At 37.6% G+C, this 21,975-nt stretch overlaps 3 protein-coding genes across 3 annotated transcripts in view; 1 reads left to right on the forward strand and 2 right to left on the reverse strand.

The window, feature by feature from the left end:
* Positions 1-21,975, forward strand: part of LOC307169806 (muscle M-line assembly protein unc-89) — a 536,691-nt gene that overhangs the window by 381,140 nt on the left and 133,576 nt on the right. The window lies entirely within an intron of this gene.
* The window catches only part of LOC307169833 (transposable element Tcb1 transposase), a 148,506-nt gene that overhangs the window by 106,137 nt on the left and 20,394 nt on the right, over positions 1-21,975 (reverse strand). The window lies entirely within an intron of this gene.
* On the reverse strand, positions 18,211-21,954 carry LOC307170519 (elastase-1-like; the record flags this gene model as incomplete). Its single annotated transcript, XM_079891639.1, has 6 exons — positions 18,211-18,222; positions 18,593-18,724; positions 18,813-18,955; positions 19,048-19,184; positions 20,147-20,416; positions 21,920-21,954. The coding sequence occupies 6 exons, from the start codon at positions 21,952-21,954 to the stop codon at positions 18,211-18,213; spliced, it is 729 nt and encodes a 242-aa protein (XP_079747765.1).

Raw genomic sequence — 21,975 nt, forward strand, 5'->3', positions numbered from 1 at the left:
TCACTAATATCACCCCCTGAATGTGTGTGACAGAGTGTGTTGATGTCCAGATGTGTGGTCTGGTTGCTGATGGGATTGTTCAGCACACAGCTGTAGGTGTTTTTATCCTATTGATTAAATAAGACATTTCTCAGGCAGTAAATGTGGATCTTTTAGAAGAATTTAAGGAGCACTGGTCTATTCTTGACTCTGTCTCGCCCTGCCATGGTCTTGTCTTTATCTCAATGATCTCAACCCCTCAAAAGTCTTGGTCTTGTCTTGGTTTCAACACACACTTGTCTTGGTCTTGACCTGGTCTTAACTACAACATTAATGCATATTCAAATCAACAGCTCAAGTGGGCGAATCCAATTGAGTTGTTTTGATGAACAAAAAGTCAATGAGTTAATTTAAAAATCAGTTGATTTTTTATTTTTTTATTTTTTGTGAAAAAACAAAACAAAACAAACATTTGACCAATAAAAGATCTTACTGTCACCAATTGACCTATTGGCTCAATACAAAGAACAAAATATAAAAGCTGAACATTTTGCACTGTTTCAAGCTCAAACTGCACCTTTAGTTTCATAAGCAGTGGAAAAGAAGCCCTTTATCATTACACACACTTAGCACAGATTCATTAATAGACACACTCATAAGCACAAACTATTCATCAACAAATAAGATCAAATCATGTTTCTTGTCCTTGTTTCATTTTGACTCACATTTACACCACTTATTGGCCTATAGATAAACTTTCATTCTTCTCGAAAAAAAACACATGCCTGAATAGACAACAATATAATACAAATATTCACTTATAATGTATATCTTATAATGTTACAGACATATTTAGCACAGTGGTGTTGGGGAATTTACAGTTAACCTCTCAAGGACCAAATATGATGAATGCAGTCAATTAAAGACAAGAGTCAGAATTATAATAAATTGAAGAAAATTTCACTGAATATAGTTTGCAGCTTCAATCACAGAAGGAGTTCATAGGCCGCTCTGGCGTACAGTCTCAGAACAACATCAATTATACTCTTACACATGTCACCAACTACGTCATCATGTCAGGTTGAATGAATCTGATTGGCTAAGAAATAGATAAACAGTAAATTTCCACAAATGGACTGATAGGCAGAAGCATCTCTTCATTAATGATACGGCTGACACCCTGAGCTCACAGAACTGCTTTATCTAGACGCCAGCTTGTCCTTTCATCTTGTGTTCACCTCACCAATAGTGCCAGTTGTCCACCAATACTGATCTGTAAAAAATAATACTGGCGCACACACAGCTTCATCATGATTGAAATTGGTCGAGCTTGAGCTATAAACAGAACAGATAACATGTTCTTTCTCTCAATGAGAGGTGCAGACAACATTCACCACTATTCACCAGAAGTAAAATAAATGCTTTAAGAAGTCATTCAAATCATTTAATATGTAAAAAGAAAAAATACTGATTATTGATTACTAACTTGATTATAAATCACTCAAAATAATATAAATACATATGTTCATTGAAGCGGCGATAGATTCCAGAATCTGACCCTTTAGTTTATATGAAGTTGAAAGTCTTTCTTGTTGTGGCAAAAAACAATCATTAAACAATCATCATCACTGCATAAGAGACAAGAATCAAATTGTATTTTAAAAGATATTTATTCTCCTCCATGAGGCTTAGTCACAAAATCACAGCAGCTACCCCGTAATGTGAGCAAGACCTGACCCCAGCCCAGGAAATTCCCTTCTTATACTCCTTCTTCAAGGTCTTTCCTCTGTAGTTGTCCACTCACCCAGCATTACCAAATCTATCTGAACCATTTGTCTTACTGTGTGTGTCTTGCTTACGCCAGATGTACAAACATACATATCCTGTTTACATTCCACAATATAGACATGTGACACATTACTTTGCAATATATGTTGAAGATCAATGGAAATCAAATTTTTACATTACAATTCCCCCTTTTTATCATTCTCTGATAAACGATTGGTTTCATTAACACTACATTAGTACTCATGCTTGTTTATAATGCTAAGAAAACTCATACATGATTATAATTTCACTCAACATCAAACCCTAAATGATTATAATTGTTTCAAGTCTTTACATCACAGTTATACTCTTCATGTCTGATTTTCGTATACCTGATCACTCTACTTGAACCTTGTGAAAAAAGATTAAAAGGAAAAAGCTTAGGCTGTTTTTGTGAGGATAGGCCCTTAATTATTTAGCAAGCAAATAAAGCTTTATCTGAAGCCGGGCTAAATGAATAGGCACTGCTATTGCACTCCTGGCCTAGATCAGACCCTCAATTACCTCAGTATAAACAAGAAATAGTATAGATTATATTAGTAGGAAAAAACATTATGGTTGATTCAACACGCCATACAAAAATACAAAAACAAAATAAAAAGTAGATAAAAAATCCCTCATTTCAAACCCTGTCCTTGTACGCCACCTCGTAACACGGATGACTGCTGCTTTTAACCCTCTTTACATATCATCGTCCTCAGAAAATAAGAAAAATAAGAAAAGAAAACACACCCCAGTTTACCACATTTCTGTGTAACTTTTGCTACTTGTATCATCTTTACATTTGTGTTCACCATTATCATCATCAGGATAGACTGTCATTTTCACAATTGAACAGACATCCCTGCTCTCACCAGTCTCTGTACTGAGCTGGAAACACATTTCATAATACATGGCATGCATAACAATATTGCCAATCCTACTGCTAAAATTGGCAGTACGGTTTGAATCACCCAGTATGCCCACCCTCCCCAGAGAGTCATGAACATTTGCATACATCACATCATTGAATAGATTTTCTACTTTTCCTTAAAACATTTGCACCAATCAAATCATTAGATCTATATCAATACTAAGCCATAGTTTGATTTAATCAAATAAAATCATCAAAATCGTCACAAAACAAATTATTCTGCTAAACTTAAATCATTATTTGGTCCACATCTTGTCTTGCCGGTCGTCCCTTTTGGTCTGACCTGTGGAATCAACAACCTGAAACATATTATCACCAGATAATTTTGTGCTCACTTAGTAGCACTTAGAGTCATTTTCCCCCCCTGAAAAACACTCAACCCACTTTGCTCATGTTAACAAAACAAAAGTTATACATTTGGAACAGAATCAGTTCTGTTTGACACAATCCATCCTGACATTCTGCAAAAGGAAAGTTTTAAGTTATGCGCTGTGCAAGGTGTGGCCTTTCTGCCATAATAATAACCCAGGCCAGGATAGTTAGCCAAATTCATCCATAGCCATTATTTTACTGGGCACATTCTGCCCTGTATCAAAAGTCTGCATGCTCTGTAAAGAAAAACAAATGTCGAGGTTATTGTCAGATAGTAAAGTACGTAGTTTCTTTTGTCAGCTGTGCTGCCGTGGCCTTCGCTGCCGCATCTGCCCCGGCGTTTCCTGTTGAAACAGTCCCTGTTATTAGCACACTTACAGACAGCAATTTTGTTCAGGAGAAGAATGGCTTTTCTTGCAGGGCTTTTTCCCCAGTTAAACCCAGTGTCCTCCCAACATTTATTGTCCCACCTGTGTGATTGCATTCAGCAGATGTGAACCCCTTGGTAAACCATATTTGGCAATTGCTACCATCCCCCCTTTGATGCATGATCCAACTCGTGCATCCATTTAACATTTATGGTGTTTGGGTAAACACTAACCCAAACGTTGTCCTTCAGCCAAATTTCCCCCAGACATCTTTCTCTGCCTCTGAAACAAAACATTACATTCTTCACTCCAAGCCACAATCTCATCTCTTATCGAAGTATTTGAAGGGCAGCGGCCCTCAGTTTCACCGCATATCCTGCTTTTAAGGCCTGTTTTTTTTGTCTCGCAACTCAGTCATCTACAAACATTTCCCAATATCAAAGTCATCAATTGTTTCTATCAGGTCAGGTCGTGGTGTACAGTCTTGGTCAATGTCTGTCAAACAACATTCTCCTCCTTTGTTCACTATAATAAATGTGAGGGGCTCTCTGGATAATTTGATATTGGCCTAGCCAATACCTAGGCCTAGACAATGAGTCACTTTGTTGTTGCCGTCAAATCTATAACATTTTCGTTTATCTCAACCCATGATGGACGGAACTTCACAATTCCCATTTACATAAATACTCAAACTGATCTAGAAAGTAATTCAAATCAACATCATAAATGACTAAAGTAATTACTAACAATCAGAGCTCGATGACCAATCACCTTAAAGCTTGTCCCATGTTCTGTATTGTCTTTTCATCAGATTTTCGGCTTCTTTAAAATTTGTAATTTGCCTAAACCCATCTGTAATGATAAAACACTCCTTCCAGAGGTTAATGACACAATATACACACTATGGAGACAGAATAGCTTCCCTAAACTAACACATACCAAACATGAATTAACACTCATAAAACATACAATGCTGTCACCGCCAAACACACACACACGCATTCCTGAACCGCTCATATTCTCATATTCATATCTTTTGGTGTTTACTCTAAACATATTTAAATTTTAACCCTCAGATGGTCCTCGGTCACTTCTGACCAAATAATTTTCTGTTTTGAATTTTTAAAAATCACAGCTTGAATACAAAAAAAATTGAGGTCATGATCCGAGCATGCTAAGTGGTCTTTTTTTTTTTTTTTTTTTTTTTTGAAAATGATGTTGAGAGTCAGTTAAAGGGATAGTTCACTTTGATATTAATTTTTGATATGTTTTAGCTTACCTCGAGGGCATCCAAGATGTAGGTGTCTTTGTTTCCGCAGTAGTTTCAATTTTGATATTTTTAGGTCAAACTGTTCTTGTCTGTCAGTCATATAATGCAGGTCTGTGGTCACTGTCTCAAACCCCAAGCACAGAGTCCAAATTAAAACAATTCCCCATCGTCCAAATGAAACAATTCCCCATCATAAGTACACATTGATGGCCTAAGACACGAAACGAGCGGTTTGTGTGAGAAAACGAACAGTATTTATATCGTTTTTAGCTCTTGAAAACAGCACACGTCCAAATGGTCTGACGGCGCGGGCGGGTATAGATGTATACATAGATGTCACCTTGGCTACTGCAGTTCATTGGAACGAAACCGTAGCCAAGCGACATCTAGCGTATATATATATGCGGGTATAGATGTATACACTAGATGTCGCCTTCGCTACTGCAGTTCATTGGAACGAAACCGTAGCCAAGGCGACATCTAAGTATACATCTATACCCGCCCGCGCCATCAGATCATTTGGACGTGTGCTGTTTTCAAGAGCTAAAAACGATATAAATACTGTTCGTTTTCTCACACAAACCGCTCGTTTCGTGTCTTAGGCCATCAATGTGTACTTATGATGGGGAAATGTTTCATTTGGACGATGGGGAATTGTTTTAATTTGGACTCTGTGCTTGTGTTTTGAGACAGTGACCACAGACCTGCATTATATGACTGACAGACAAGAACGGTTTGACCTAAAAATATCAAAATTGAAACTACTGCGGAAACAAAGACACCTACATCTTGGATGCCCTCGAGGTAAGCTAAAACATATCAAAAATTAATTTCAAAGTGAACTATCCCTTTAACAACGCTTTTGAATCAAATTGAAAACCAATATCTGATTCTTGTTAGAACAGCTCCTTCATTGCAAATGCATTCTCACTGTTTTGGAGCAAAGCTATTATTTCAGACATTTATAGTGGTTTATTCGTAAATTTTTCTTTAGAATTTTAACTATTTGAAAAATCTGTTAAAACTTTTTTTATCTTGGTGCTGAGACAGAAAATAAAAAAACGGTGTCGGTGACGGAGGGAAATTCTGTCACGCTGAAAACCGGTGCAACTGAAATCCAGAGAGAGGATGAAGTACTCTGGACATTTGGACCGCAGGACATGGTCATTGCTCAAATACACAAAAAGGCCGGTAACATTTCTTATGACGACGATGAGCGGTTCAGTGACAAACTGCAGCTGGACCAGCAGACTGGAGATCTGACCATCAGCGACATCAGGATCCGAATCTCTGGAGATTATCAGATGCAGATCACCGGCAGCAGAGCCAAAATCAAGAGATTCAAGGTTATTGTACGAGGTGTGTGGGTGAAATACTTTGTTGAGGCAAAAACAAGTAACTAACAAAATAGCATCAGGCATAAGAGACATCAGGATTCGAATTGTCCTTAAAAGATATTTATTCTTGCAAGAATGTTCCCAGTCCATCCACAGTCCAGCTGCAGGCGGAGTGAGACTCAGAGCAGAGGTTGACCAGCTACTTTATAGTGTTCTATTCAAAAGCTATCTCCTACAGCCCCCACTAAACAAAATAACAAAAGGGACCCCCCCTTGAACCCTTCACAGCACAAGGAACAAAAGGGACCCCCCTTGACCCCTCCCCAGCACGGGAATCTCCTTACCTCTGAAATCTCACACACACACACCCTGCAGCTGTATCAATATCATAAAAGAAACTCAAAATACAGCCAAAGAACGCATGGCATTCGTTTGTTAAATCGTTGAAAATAAAATACAAAGAAAAGATGAATTTTTCCACAACATTTCCTCCTCTTTATCATTCTCTGATAAACAACATAGAAAAAATTCACTCTTGTTTTCTAATCAAACCCATTATACTATTAAATCTTTAAGAATAGAATTAATTCAAGTCTTAATTCAAGAACAGTTATACCCTTCATGTATATCAATACTAAGCCCTAATTTGATTCAATCAAATAAAATCGCAAAACTTTTCTTCAACCATTTATTGGTCAACATTTTCTCCAGATATGTTGATCATCTCGTTGCTTCATGGACGTTCCATCTTCACCAATATGACACTTTGCATGCCGTAGAGAGGATTTTTTTTTTTCCAACGTTGGCAGGGGAGATATGTTTCTAGCACATATCATTGATCCCCTACTTTATTCTTTGCGCTGGCGTGTGAGGTTGTTGATGTTGGTTGGTATAGTTTAAGGTCAGATGCTTGGACCCAGGTCTAACACCCTTCAATCATTTTCAAATCCTTACAAGATTTTCCCTTAGATCACGATCGCACCCCCACTGGAATGAGTCATTTACTGTCTACTGTCACCTGCGAATGGAGGCCTTAAGTGATTTTGTTAGTGAGCGAGTGTCTTGTCGTCCCTTTGGTGTGACCTGTGAAATTTTCAACCTGAAACATATCACCGGATAATTTCTTGCTCATTGAATAGCACTCAGGGTCCTTGTTCCCCTGAAAAAAAAAAAACATTCAACCCATGTTGCTCATGTTAACAAAACAATACAGAATCAGTTCTGTTTGGTTCAATCCATCCTGACATCCTGCAAAATGAAATTTTTTTAAGTTAGGCATTACACAGGGTTAGGCACTGTTTCTTCACTTTGCTCATGCCATGCGCAAAAGTCTGCATCTTCTGTAAAGAAAAACAAATGTTGAGGTTATTGTCACATAGTTTTTGTCTGCTGTGCTGCCACATCTGCTCCGGCGTTTCTTGTCGAAACAATTCTTGTTATTAGCACACTTAAAATACAAACAATGCACACAATTAAACCCAATGTCCTCCCAACATTTATCTTCCCACCTGTGCGATGGCTTTCAGCAAATGTGAACCCCTTAGTAAACCAGATCTAGCTGGTTAATACAAATAAAGTTCTTCAAATAAACCCCTCCTGGACTTTTACTGTCCTCATATACCAATGAGGTCAAAGCTAGATAACCTCTCAGCCTGCTGTGAAGACAATGGGTTTAGCCCTCCCCCCCTGGATTTACTGTTTTCCCACCTGTGAGGCCGAAATGTCTTTGTTTGTGGCCTGAATACAAATTATTCATACTAAAAAGTTCAAAGACTCATCTGACCACTTGTTTTACTGTGCGTTCTCTTGTTCCCGCCATGAGCATATTCATCCTCCTCTTGATGCACGACACCCATCTCGTGCATAAATTTAACATAATAAAATTCTCTTACTTTTATCAGACGCTTTTATCCAAAGCGACTTACATTTCAAGGTACACATTTACATTCTTATCAATTCTTGCTTTCCCTCGGAAATTGAACCCATGACTTTGGCGTTACAAGCGCTAACGCTCTACTGTTTGAGCTATAGAAAACTGCAATATTTGTTCATATTTATTTGGTAACATTTGTTTGGATAAAGTTTGCTAACCCAAACATTGTCCTTCAGCCAAATTTCCCATCTTTCTCTGCCTCTGAAATAAAAATATTACTTAAAGCCACAATTTCATCTTCTTATCAAATTGTTTTTTTAAGGCAACGGCCCCTAGTCTCACAGCGTTTCTTGATTTTCAGGCCTATTGTTTGGTCTCTTAATCAACTGTCATCTACGAACATTCTCCAGGTCATCAATTGGTCAGGTCAGGTCGTGTACACTTTGTCAACGTCAGTACACTTCGTCAACGTCAGTCGAATAACAATCTTCCCCTTTTTACAATACATAACTGTTAAGGGCTCTCTGGATAATCTGATATTTACTTAGCCTACTGTACGTGTTTGTTGCTTTCAAATTTATAACTTTTTCTCAACACATGACTGACGGCTATCTACGACTTCACAATTCTAATTTATCAATACTTAAACCTGTCCAGAAAGTAATTCAAATCTACTGCACATCATGAATGACCAAAATAATAATTAACAGACAGAGCTCGATGATCAATCAACTTAAAGCTCGTCCTATGTTCTGTGTTGTTTTCTCATCAGATTGACTCACAATCCTCAGCTTACTTTCAAATTTGTCATTTGCCTTAACCCATCTATAATGCTAAAACACTCTTTCCAGAGGTTAATGACAAATTTATACACACTATTCAGACAGAATAGTTGTCCTAAACTAACACATACTGTACAAAACATGAATTCACACTCACACTCTTCCCTGACTATGAACCGCTCATATTTCTTATTAATATCTTTTATCTAAAAGGATTCAAATTTTAAATGACATTTTAACCTTACATTTTCCTGTATCTTTTATCTAATGTTTTTATGGCCTCTTAACCAGTTTCAAAGCATGTCTGTTCATTATCCATCTGATTTTAGAAAAGTCAGCTGGATTGTTTTGGTTCATTATCTTATTTTGCTCCAGCTTTCTTTGGCTGACTGATAACAGAAGAACAGACAGAGTACCATCCTCTTCCTCCACTCAAGCAGTCTCTTTCTCTCTCATTATAAGCAAATAATCTTTTCAACAGCCTCCTAGGACTGTAACTAAAATAATCATAGTCATAGTCAATCCTTAATAGTTCACAAATGTCAAAATACAAATGTTTGACTCAAATTAGAACCGTTACAATAATCTAAAATACATTATGCTATGATCTTTTTTCTAAGGTTATTTTTAGTTTAAATACTCAATTCACCTAACCTTCGTTTTTCAGAAATTTCTCTTGACTCATCACAAGCTGTTCTCATCTTTAGCCACCACCATGTCTAATGACCTTCAGGAGTTAAAACTAGTTCAATATCAAACATTTTTCTTTGCCCATAAGGCAACCAACATCATGTTCCTTATGTCACATCTTTGATCTTCTGTTAAAACAGAACGGTCAAATGTTTAAGGTGACAAGCTATTCGAAGTCCCCGTAATCAAGATGGTTGTTGGTTGTGCTCTGTGATTCTATTTACATATTACTGAGATTGGATGTAATTGTCTCTATATGATAATTAAGCTCTTTTAAGTGAAGGAACATTTTGATATATATATATATTGGAGTGGAAGTTGTAGGGAACAGACCCCTCTTTGATGCTCTTGGCCCCAAGTAGCATCACAACCACTCCCTTCTTGTAGGTAACACCTCCCGAACCTGGTGGGCAGGTGCCCCAGTGGCGGCGATAGTCCCTGCCTTAGGTTGTTCCCATCTATGGCCATCAGAGAATCTTACCCGTCTTTGGGATCTACGCCTCCTGCACACTGAGTTATGGCTCTACTTCACTTGAGCAAAATTATCATAGTTTGTGGTAATGAAATTTATTTTTTATTTATTTTTTTTTTTTTTAATCGAGGTAATCAAGAACCATCATATCCACTTGGAACATTTAATATTGACATTCAGTGTACTGTTACTTCTGTAGCCGGAGCCATCGGCCCTGTTTTATGGTGGAGGCTAAAATCAGACAAAGAAGCGGTCAAAAATGTCACTTCTATCATTTAAGGTCTGCATTATTATTTTAAAGACTTCTTTAAAATCATTCAGTTTTACTTTTAAAACATTTACAAATTGTCCTCTAAATTTTTCAAATCTGAACTGCCTGTAGCATGATTTGTTTTAGCTTTTCCACATCTATGAATCTTTTCAACTGAAACACTGTGCTTTACACAGCCTCAGACAACAGTTTTCAGCTGACATTGAATGAGAGAGAGACTCTTGAGGCATCAGGACTGGTACACTGCATTCTCATAAACCTTTAACTTCAGACTTTATCTGCCATCTTTTCTTTAACTGTAGCCCATCTTAAGGCATCTTTTCCATAAATTACATGTATTGTAATTTAGACATTACAAATATCCACTCCGAATGAGTCTCTGTTGCACTGAAACTGTGGCAGTTTCAATCACAGCACATGCCAGATTTAGATAAGCAACTTGTTTCAGCCAAATCACATTCTTATCTTTTGAAATCAACATTAACAAGCTTTTGTTTAATCAAATGCCTTTCTTATGTATTTTACATTTAGCAACTGTTAATCCTGTAACTGCTTCTGCTTATTTTATCTTAAAGAAATGATAACATTTTCAAATTTCATTTCAATTTTAGTTGTCAGGTTTTTAATTACCATAATTTAATACCTGACTTCAATGTTTTCTCTAGGAGTTTTATCAATCTGCTTCTATGATTCATACTAACTTTTGAGGCTGCGCTCCCTGCTTGTGATACATTTTTTTGATTATCATTATAAATCATTCATTAGATTTGTCTCTCCATATCATCTAAAACCTTATCAAAGCATTTCATTCAAAACACAATCATCCTTTTAGTGACCGGTACTTTTAAAATATTTTGCAACTCATTTAGTCTTATCTGTAATTTTATGTCAACCGGTACTTTTTATAGTTCTTTCCTTTCAAAAGGAATTCCTTACACTTAAATCTTTCAATCTTCTTACAACTTTCAAAAGTTCCAACTATCAACTTTATTTCTCCCTCATTTACTTTTACAGTCATACAGTGCGCATACAGTCACTGAATGACCCAGCTGACTGCAATAAAACACTCTCTGTTGTTCTGCCTTTTATCTTTCTAACAGCTTCACCCTATTTTGCACTTCTGAAACATTGTGTTGTATTCAGGAAATGCAACAGAGCCATTGATAAGCAGTTCTCTGTCTTTTCTTTTACAGTTGCAAATTTCAATTTCAATAGCTGAAACAATCTTCATCATATTAACATTGATCTACTTTCTAACCCATATTAACACAGACTTTTCTCTAAATTTGTGTCATTTTGGCACTTTCTTTGTTTGGAGCCAATTAAGTTATTGTTTATCTTTCCAATCACAATCAAACTTTTACAAAACATCATCTGCAAATCTCTTCAGAGCATGAGCAGAACTGCTTATAGCATTTGCTCTCTATTATCTCACTATTTATCAGGACTGTTCAGTTACTCTTCATACAGTATTAAAACTTTAACGTGTCATTAATTTTATCAACACTGGTTTTAAAAGCTTATTCTTCTATCAAATGGTTAGTTTGCAGATTCAACATAAATCACAAGATTGTATTATAATTATTCAGTCCTACTTATCTCTACTGTTTCACAGAAAACACAAGATTCCCTAAATCTTCTCAGTCTCTAAATTACACAGCTATCCTAGATGCTTGCACCTTCAACTCTTGTTACCAAAATATGTCAATCTATTCTTCAATACTCTTGTTATGAAAATTCTCTAGACATCACTATTTTACCAGTAAAATATAATTGTTCCCCATTCTGCTTAATAAAACATTCCTTATCTTTCCCTACATGCCAGTTCCTTTTGCATCATTTTCCCTTCTTTTCGCTCTACCTCATCTAACCAGTACACGATTGTTTGCTTACAATCCACACGTCTCTCACACAACAACCTTTTGTTTTTTCACTTCCCTCGAGTCTCTCACCGCTGTCAGCCTAGTGACACTTAACATTCCCTCCCAGGGAAAATCATGGTACTTAATCAACTTTTGCATAATTCATTTGACTGTAAACCGGTGTATAAAAAATTATCTGGTTTACTGTTAGATGACCCCATTTTTGGCTGAGTTCCTCTTTTCTGGATTTCACAATTCGACACGTGTCTTACAGAATCTGTCAAACGTCTTCGACAGACCCGATCTTTTACTCCGAGATCGGACGGACCTCTGCTTGTTTACGTTCCACTCAAAGTTTTCTCACGTGCGCTTATTCGCTTGCTCAATTCTTTTTACTTGATTAATTCAACCTGGTCTTGTAATTACGTTCCACTCAAAGTTCCTCCACGTGCGCTTATTCGCTTGACTCAATTCAATGTGGTAAAACTTCGAGTAGAGCACAATCACCCAGAAACTTCTCAATTCTTTTTACTTGATTAATTCAACCTGGTCTTGTAATTACGTTCCACTCAAAGTTCCCCCACGTGCGCTTATTCGCTTGACTCAATTCAATGTGGTAAAACTTCGAGTAGAGCACAATCACCCAGAAACTTCTTAATCCTGTTTTAAACTTTCTCTAAGGTTTACATAAATTTCGAGTAGAACGTAATCATCTCAGCAGCTGTGATTTCTCTGAATCACCAGTGGATTCCCTGTCCACTAACGAGCTAAGTGAGGCAGAAACTGGTCTGCTTTGTCAGATCAATTTCTCCCCATAAACATTTGTGATTAACTGACTCACCTCTCGCTCGTACCAAAAAAGCAAAACTCAGCCAACATGGTTCACGTTCACTCACAATTATCAAAATAATTTAACTGTCTCTTACCCTAGATGCTTTTACTGCCTCCGAGTTCTTTCTGAATCCAGTGGGTTCCTCCTGGCCCTGATAGCAGTTTTGGCTCTTCTCTCTCAATTCGGCGAGGTAAGACTAAAGCCTTTTGTGCTTTAGGGTGATCAGTCCGTCAATACGCTTTCTCAGGGCCAGAAGAAACCTCATGGTTCGCACTTCTGACACCAACTTGTTGAGGCAAAAACAAGTAACTAACAAAATAGCATCAGGCATAAGAGACATCAGGATTCGAATTGTCCTTAAAAGATATTTATTCTTGCAAGAATGTTCCCAGTCCATCCACAGTCCAGCTGCAGGCGGAGTGAGACTCAGAGCAGAGGTTGACCAGCTACTTTATAGTGTTCTATTCAAAAGCTATCTCCTACAGCCCCCACTAAACAAAATAACAAAAGGGACCCCCCCTTGAACCCTTCACAGCACAAGGAACAAAAGGGACCCCCCTTGACCCCTCCCCAGCACGGGAATCTCCTTACCTCTGAAATCTCACACACACACACCCTGCAGCTGTATCAATATCATAAAAGAAACTCAAAATACAGCCAAAGAACGCATGGCATTCGTTTGTTAAATCGTTGAAAATAAAATACAAAGAAAAGATGAATTTTTCCACAACAACTTCAAACACCCTACAGGATTGTCTATAAACGTGTTAATTTGCTCATTTTACACATCATTGAGGTTTTGAGCACATATCAACATGCTTTGTTTCTATTTCTTTATGAAATGAAGTGGACACACTGAAATTCACGGAGGGAGAGTCTGTCCATCTGCAGACTGGTATTACCGAAAAACAGAAAGATGATGTGATTCTGTGGAAGTTTGATCCTAAAAACGCCCTCATAGCCAAAGTTGATGGGCAAACCAATGAGACCAGCGTCTACGATGTTGAGGACGAGAGATTCAAAGACAGACTGGAGCTGGACAGTCGAACTGGAGATCTCACCATCACAAACACCAAAAGCAGCGACTCTGGAGTTTACGAAGTACAGATGAAGAGCAGCAATAAAGCTTCATACAAGAAATTCAACGTTCTTGTCTGGCGTGAGTAGCTCAAGATAATCACAGTATTGATAGTGCGGTTTACTTTCACATTCACATGTTTCTCCTACATGTTTCTCTCACTGTGGTAGTAAATACGCTGAAATATACAGTTGGAGATTCTGTGAGTCTACAAACTGGTGTTTCCGAACTGAAGAATGATGATTGGATACTGTGGAAGTTTAGCGATAAAGAAACGTTCATAGCTGAACTCAACGCAGCCACCAATCAGGCCTTATTCTATGAAGGTCCTGATGGGAGATTCAGAGACAGATTACAGTTAAACCAGCGAACTGGAGATCTGACCATCAGGAATATCAGCAGAGCACATTCAGACGTTTACACACTACAAATCACCAGCGGCAAAAATATCACATGCAAGAGATTCATGGTGATTGCCCACGGTGAGTGACACAATCATATTTACCACTGTTTTGACTTTTAATGGTTTTAACACAGATTATTAATAGTTAAAGACACAAACAACTGAAAAAAAAACAATCTGATCTCACGGGAAAACATAACTTTATTGCAAGGTGGCACATTTGTATGAATTCGTACAGTGTAAATCATACAAAAACGTAAGCATGAAGGTCCACCCCTAACCCCATATCTTAACACTTGGGTGTAAACAGATTGTACAAAAACAAACAAATTATATTGTATGTATTTATATGAATTAGCCACCAATTTGCCCAAAACATAAAATAGTTACAAATTGTCATGAGTGTGTTGAAAAGACACACCCATGTTGAAAATTTGAAGATATTTTGGCTATAATTTAATTTGGTGGATAAAGCAAGGAATATAAGAAAAGTCCACTACTAGAAGATGATCGACAGGCCATGTCTTCCCCCTCTTTACCCTTCTTTACTCAAACATCAGACTTTTTAACGCAGGAAAGAGGTGGTAACAGTTTACACAGGAATCTTGTGAAAAGAATAAAATGTTGGCTGAAATGTCGCTCCAGCTGACAGGAACGTTCTTGGAACTTTAGCTAACGCTCTGGCAAGGTTCTCTCAAAGTCCTTCCAGTAACATTAATAGAATGTTCGTTCAAATTTATCTGTTCTTCAATAATGTTCTCAAAACGTTAACATAAAAGCATTAATTATATGTCATATCAACTTTTTTTAAAAATTGTTTTACTTTGTTTCAGAATGTTTTAGAGAACATGCTCAAGTAACTCCCATAATGTTTGCAAAATTCTAAAATGGAACGTTCACTTAACTTTCACATTACCAAGAACAAATTACCTGAAGCTCTAAAATTATACTTTCTTTTCTGTTTTTGTCCAGAAAGCATATATCATTTCATTTTTATATTATTTTTTATTTTCTTATGCAATTTTTTTGGGAGATTTAAAAATATATATATTTAACTTTAAATTACTAGACATTATAAAATCATCTTTTGGTAAAGTTTGATCATTTTTTGTTTTAATTTTGAGCATTTGTTAGGTTTTTACATGTTTACTGAAGCATTCCTCGCAATCCATTCATTCCTAAGGTGGTCATGAGAAGGATTTGTTACTTTTATTTTATTACAAACACATAAACTCCTCGAATCCAGTAACGTTTGTGTGTGTGTGTGTGTGTGTGTGTGTGTGTGTGTGTGTGTGTGTGTGTGTGTGTGTGTGTGTGTGTTTATTGGTGGTTCAAGTGCGACAAAAGTCCTAAGGGCTTGGACCACTGCGATGAACACTCAATTTTTTTTCTTAATTTTTTAAATGAAGGAAAGATGAGGGTTTGAGAATATTAGCAAAACATTCCTAGAACATTTTTTTCTTTTTTATTATAGAAATACTGATTTTGATTGTCCAGGTTTGCTTAGATAAACAATTGAAATATCGTTCCAAATCCAAACCTGTATAGATTTTTTATGTGGAACGCAGAAATCCATCACAATATTGAAGAAAATGTAAATATTGAAGAAAATGTACCCTCTTGACCTCCTAATTAATCAGCCATCAGTTCGTTTCAATGTTACCGTGGCTGTGAGGTCAGATCACCTGTTATAATGTCCATGTTTTTCTCTGTTATCTGGTGCTGCGCCAAAATAAAGAGAAGACTGTGTCCGCAACAAACTGAAATACAAGATGATGATCTGATTCTGTGGCTGTTTGGAGCTGAAGACAGACTCATAGCTAAAAGAGAAACAAATAAAAGTGCCTGTACATTTTATGGTGCTGAAGGGAAATTCCAAAACATATTGAATCTGGATCATCAAACTGGATCTCTGATCATAAGAAACAGCACAACTGAACATGCCGGAGTCTATAAACTACTGATCATCAGCAGCCGAGAGACTAAATACAAGAGATATAAAGTTACAATCCGTGGTGAGTAACATGGTGATCTTTTCTATTTTGGCTCTGTGTACAGACGCTCTGAAATGAACATATTGCTGTCACGTCTTGTTTTGGTTTTGTTTCATGTCAGTCATGTTTCATGTCTTTGTCATGTGATTCCCTGTTAGTCATGTGATCCTGCCATGTGTTCCCTTGTCTGATGTGTCATGCTGTCATTGGTCCATTGTTTCATTGTTCAGGTGTCCTTTGTCTAGTCATTAGTCTGTATTTAAGCCCTCATGTTTGCCATGTGTCTTTGTCAAGTATTGTTTCCTTTAACCACTGTTTGGTAAGTGCCGTGTCCGTGCTTTTGTTTTCTGTTTGATCACGTTTTTGTTAATAAACTGCATTTGGGTTCTCAACAAGCTCACCTTCAGTGGACTACTTTACAATTGCAAGATTTAATTTTCTCAATTGTCCTTTAAGTTTCTCAATTCTTTACGGTTTGACACTCAACACTGTATTATTTTGAGTGTTTTTGATCGGGTAAGTGGTAGGAATGCTTGTTTTTTAAACATGTTTATTGGCTGAACATTTACACTAAAGTAGCTGACATCAACCTTTTTAACTTACAGTATTCTTTGTTTTTTCTTGCAGAGAGAGAAAGAAATACAGACAGCGGGGATGAGCAGAAGGGGATACGCTTAATACAAATATAACTGTGAATTTTTGCACATTTTGTCTGACATTATGTAAACAATTTTAGAGAATTTATAATTGATTATTATTTTAATTAGGTGCTTGTGAACATAACAAATGTGATCATAACTGAACTTGGTTCAAATGGTTAATCAAATTTTTTTATGTTATATATTTGTGAATTTATTTTACTACAGTCCTTAACTTGTTAGTGTATGGACCTTATATGTACTGTATAGCAGTGATTTGTTACTGTGTTATGTTTTCGACAGTGCTATATTTCATATTGGCTGAATGCATGCCTGACTCTTGATATTGGACAATGATTTATAATTGGTAATATTATACATTTTGATATTAATGAGGTTCTAATGAGTCTGCTTTAAGGTTTATTCCATGTCTGTTTTTTTTATGGTCTTGCTTTTTGTATTCCACTGCTTTTGTGTGTGTCTTGGATGAATGGCTTTTGCTTTATTCTCATTTCCAAGTCATTTGTATAAAATTCTGCTCAATTAATAAAAGTTCATATAAGATATAGATACTTACTGCTGCTATTAATATCTTAATATCTGTTTGTAAACCACAATCTGAAGTCTTTTCTGGAAAGATAGCAAAAACTAAAATATTCTCTAGTTTAATTCAATAAAATAGTCAATAAATTCACCTTAAGGTACAGTCAAAATAACCATTATTTGTCACTATTGACAGTAGATCTTTTTTTGCCCACAAAATTCCCCCAAAATGTTGTTATTCCCTACAGACCTTTTTTTTTACCACTGAGCAAAATAATTTTTCCTACTTGATATTTTGCTCTCCTTGAATGTAAAAATTAATCTAAAAAACTACATTTTTGCAAACTCATTAATTAATAGATGTTTCCACTACGATGGACAGCATATTTTCATTGTTGTTGGTTTCTCAGGGACCAATCAGTGACCAGACATTACTCATATTAGAAAAATACATTTGTTTCCAATGGTCTGAAGGAGTTAATATGCCAAGACCATTACGTATAAACAATTTAAATTTCCAAAAACTTAGTTATAAATAGTTAAGTGCTCTACTAAATGTATTTATTGTTTTTCATTAAACTGGATTAAACAAGGTCACAAATCTTTAAAATGATTCAAAAGCAGCCCAATATTAGATGTAAAGTTTATTGTAAATATTATTATTATTATATTTATTATAACGATATATATAATTGCACTTACTCCACTAATCCAGCTGCTGTAGGCAGACACTGTCACATGCCTGTCCTGTCTTGTGTAGCACATGTGGTGTTTGTGTTCCTGTCATTGTTTTGACCCCACCCTCCTTGTTATCTTATTATTGGTTTCATTTGCCCCACCTGTTGTTCCTCATTACCTGCCTGATTTGTCCCTTTTATAAGTTCCTTTGTGTTTGCAGTCTGTGTCGGATTGTTGTCTTGTACACGTCTCCTGTTCTCCCGTGACCCTTCTGTTATGTTTGTTTTTGAAGTTGTTGTTTTGTATTTAGTTGTGTTTTCCCCCTCGTGGGTGTTTGTTTTACTTTGTTCTTTTGTTTATTAAACCATTCCTCTGCACTTGAGTTTTTTCCTTGTTTTCTTAAGTTTTACCGTGACAGACACACGAGTGAAGACTGTTGGCTTCTGGTAGGCATTACAACCCGATGATGACACAAAGCTGGCCACACCATGGACGACGTACTGACCGCTGACCTGACAGTTCAGAGGACCGCCAGAGTCACCCTAAAAACAACACAACAGGAGACAAAATTAGACATTTTACTGCAGTATGAAGCAGTTCATGATCTGTTTGCCAGCCAGTCTTTCTCACCTGGCATCCAGACAAGCTGCCGCCACCAGCGCACACCATGGTGTTCTTCACGGTGCTTCCCCACCAGTCGCTACGAGAGCAGGTACTGTAGGCCACCACGGGCAGGTAAGCCTGTGTCAGCTGAGCGGAGAGTGACCCGCCAGCTAAATGATCACATCCATGAGAGGAAGGAATCAGGAATCAGTACATTCACATGATTTCAGGCAACATCAGAGCTATGTGAAGTGAAACTGACTCTGAGTGCGGCCCCAGCCGGTGATGTAACAGTTGTTGTTGTGGGGCAGAACCTGTCCAGAGGGTGGAAGGGCGGCCAGCTGCACATACGTGTTCAGAGTGGCATCAGAGGACAGACGCATCAGAGCGATATCATATCTGAAAAACAAAGAACACACATCACAGTCTAGAAGGCGCACTTCATTTCTCATACTAGGGGGCGCTATATCTTTAATATGATCTCATGGATGTTGTGTTGATGATGTAAGTCCTGGTAGTCAAGTTTATTTATATAGCGCTTTTCACAACATAGGTTGTATCAAAGCAGCTTCACAGTAATAAAACAATACATCAATGTTTGTTTCTAGTGGAACGTCCACGTTTGGTAATGCTGATCAATGATAGTCGTGCATGAAACTTGTCAAAAACTCAATAGTGTTAAGTATGCTTCTTTGATATTATCTGTAATTGTAGATATACAGTAGTTGCATGTGTAGCATTAAAGTTAAATGAGTAATTGTTGATATATTATGTGTTACTGTCATTAGTGCAGACAATAAGGCAACACTTTATTTTAAGGTGACTTAGTTACACGTTACTACATGTACTTTTATATTACTACTATAGTAATAACAGTTAATTATGCATAAGTACAAGTAACTAAGCCTCCAGTAACACTTTATTTTACAGTGTGAAATCAAATTCTGCATAGAAAACTTTAACCGCTAGCCTATCTGCTGTTACTCGTGGCTGCTGTGGAAGTGCATTCTTCAGGCATCAATTCAATCGAGATATCAGCGTCTTCCTCTAATATGCGAAGGTACATTTCTTACAGTGCTTACTAAATGATCTTTATATAGGCTAGCCTATCTACAGGGCCTGATATTCATTTTGGTGTGAGGTAGGGGGTATTGGGTAGAGAGAAAGGCTTTTCACTGTTCTTGACACACAGTACAATATTTTACTCTGGCCTCAATGTCAGCATCTAAATTTGGCCACCACAGGTAACTCCTGGCCAGGCCTCTCATCCTCGACACACCTGGGTGAGACTGATGTAGCTGTCCCAGCAACCCCGAACGTCCTTGCTCTGGAACGATGATAAGGCTCCCCACAGCACACACCCGTCTTGAACACTGAGCTCTTGTTGTCTCTGTTTATAAGCTGCAAATTCATTTGTATTACTGTGATCAGGCCAACCTTTAAGCACATACTCACGCACTGTAGAGAGGACAGGATCTCGAGTTGTCCAGCGATTGATTTGCTCTGATGTCGTCAAAGGACTAACAATGCTGTCCAACATCAAGACATAATCCTCCTTCGACTCTTTCTCTGGAATCTCTGGCACAGGAAGACGACTGAGGGCATCTGCATTTCCATCGTCCTTGCCCGCTCTGTAAGAAATTACATACTCACATGCCCCCAACATCACTGCCCATCTCATCATTCTTTGAGAGTCCATCTGTGGCACAGCTTTCAGTTCATTCAGTAAACTTAGTAAAGGTTTATGGTCTGTAGAGATCACAAATTTACAGCCATACAGATATTTATGGAATTTCCTTACCTCGAACACTACAGCGAAACCATCCTTCTCCAGCTGTGAGTAGTTTTTTTTCTGCTACTGTAAGTGTTCGTGACACAAACCCAATAGGTCTCTCCATTTCATCTGCCATACGATGTGCTAACACGGCTCCCACATCGCTGATGCGTCAGAAGAAAGCACTAATTCTTTTTTCTCATCATAGTGGATTAACACACGGTTAGACTGAAGTAACTCTTTAGATTTTTTAAAGGCTTCCTCTTGTTCCTCTTTCCAACCCCAGGGGACGTCCTTCTTCAAAAGCCTGTGCAATGGAGCAAGCAGTGTTGAGAGGTTTGACAGAAACCTGTTATAGAAATCCAACAGTCCCAAATATGCTTTCAGCTCTGTTACTGACGTCGGTCTTGGTGCATCTTGAACTGCTTGGACTTTTTCGGGAAATGGATGAACGCCAGTGGCATCCACTTTGTGTCCCAAGAAAAATACTTCCTTTTCCAAGAATTTACATTTCCCCTTTTCAACCTCAAACCATACTCCTCCAACCGCTGCAACACTTGATCCAGTGTCCTCAAATGCTCCTGATCATCTCGTCCTGTCAGCAAGATATCGTCCAGATATACAGTGACCTTTAGAAAGTCTTTCAGGAGCCCTTCCATGTTTCTCTGGAAGATTGTTGGACTGGAACTAACTCCGAAAGGTAATGTGGTGTACGTGAACAATCCTTTGTGTGTATTCACGGTCACATACGGCTTTGACGTCTTATCTAACAGAATCTGTTGATATGCATGACTCATATCTAACTTGCTGTGTTTTTCACCTCCAGCTTAAACTGCAAACATGTCCTCCATTCTAGGAATGTGATACTGCTCCAGTGACGACTCTGTCATGATTCTGCCTTCTTGTCTCTGATTTTCCCTGGTCTTGAGGCAGGATCATGACAGGCCCATGTTTTATGTGCAAGCACATGGCCATTTGTTTGGGCCATGTGCTTGTGTTGTCTCGTCACCCAGCCCCGCCCCTCTTGTTACCCTCGTTTTGTCATCATTGCTTTACCCTTGTCACCTGTTTCCCTCCATTAGTTTCTCCCTATTTAATCCCCTTGTGTTTGCTGTCCTGTGCCGGTTCATTGTTAATCATTGTGATTCTCAGTGTGTGTAAACCTTCCTGTGAGTACCCTGTGAAGAACGCTGTCTTGTAAAGTCCTGATCTTGAAGCTGTTATTAGTTTATTGTTTAGTTTTCAGTTTAATCTTAGTCTAGTGTAGTTTGTCTTTGTTTTTGCCCACCAGCCTTGTTTTGCCCCATCGTGGGTTTTGTTTTCCCTGTTTTGTCTTAATAAATCTGTGTGTATTACATACCGTCTGCGATTGGGTTCATCTCTCTGCAATCCCATAACAGAATGAACCGGCCAACA

The sequence above is a fragment of the Squalius cephalus genome (assembly GCF_949319135.1).
Source record: "Squalius cephalus genome assembly, chromosome: 13".
Taxonomy (NCBI): Eukaryota; Metazoa; Chordata; class Actinopteri; order Cypriniformes; family Leuciscidae; genus Squalius; species Squalius cephalus.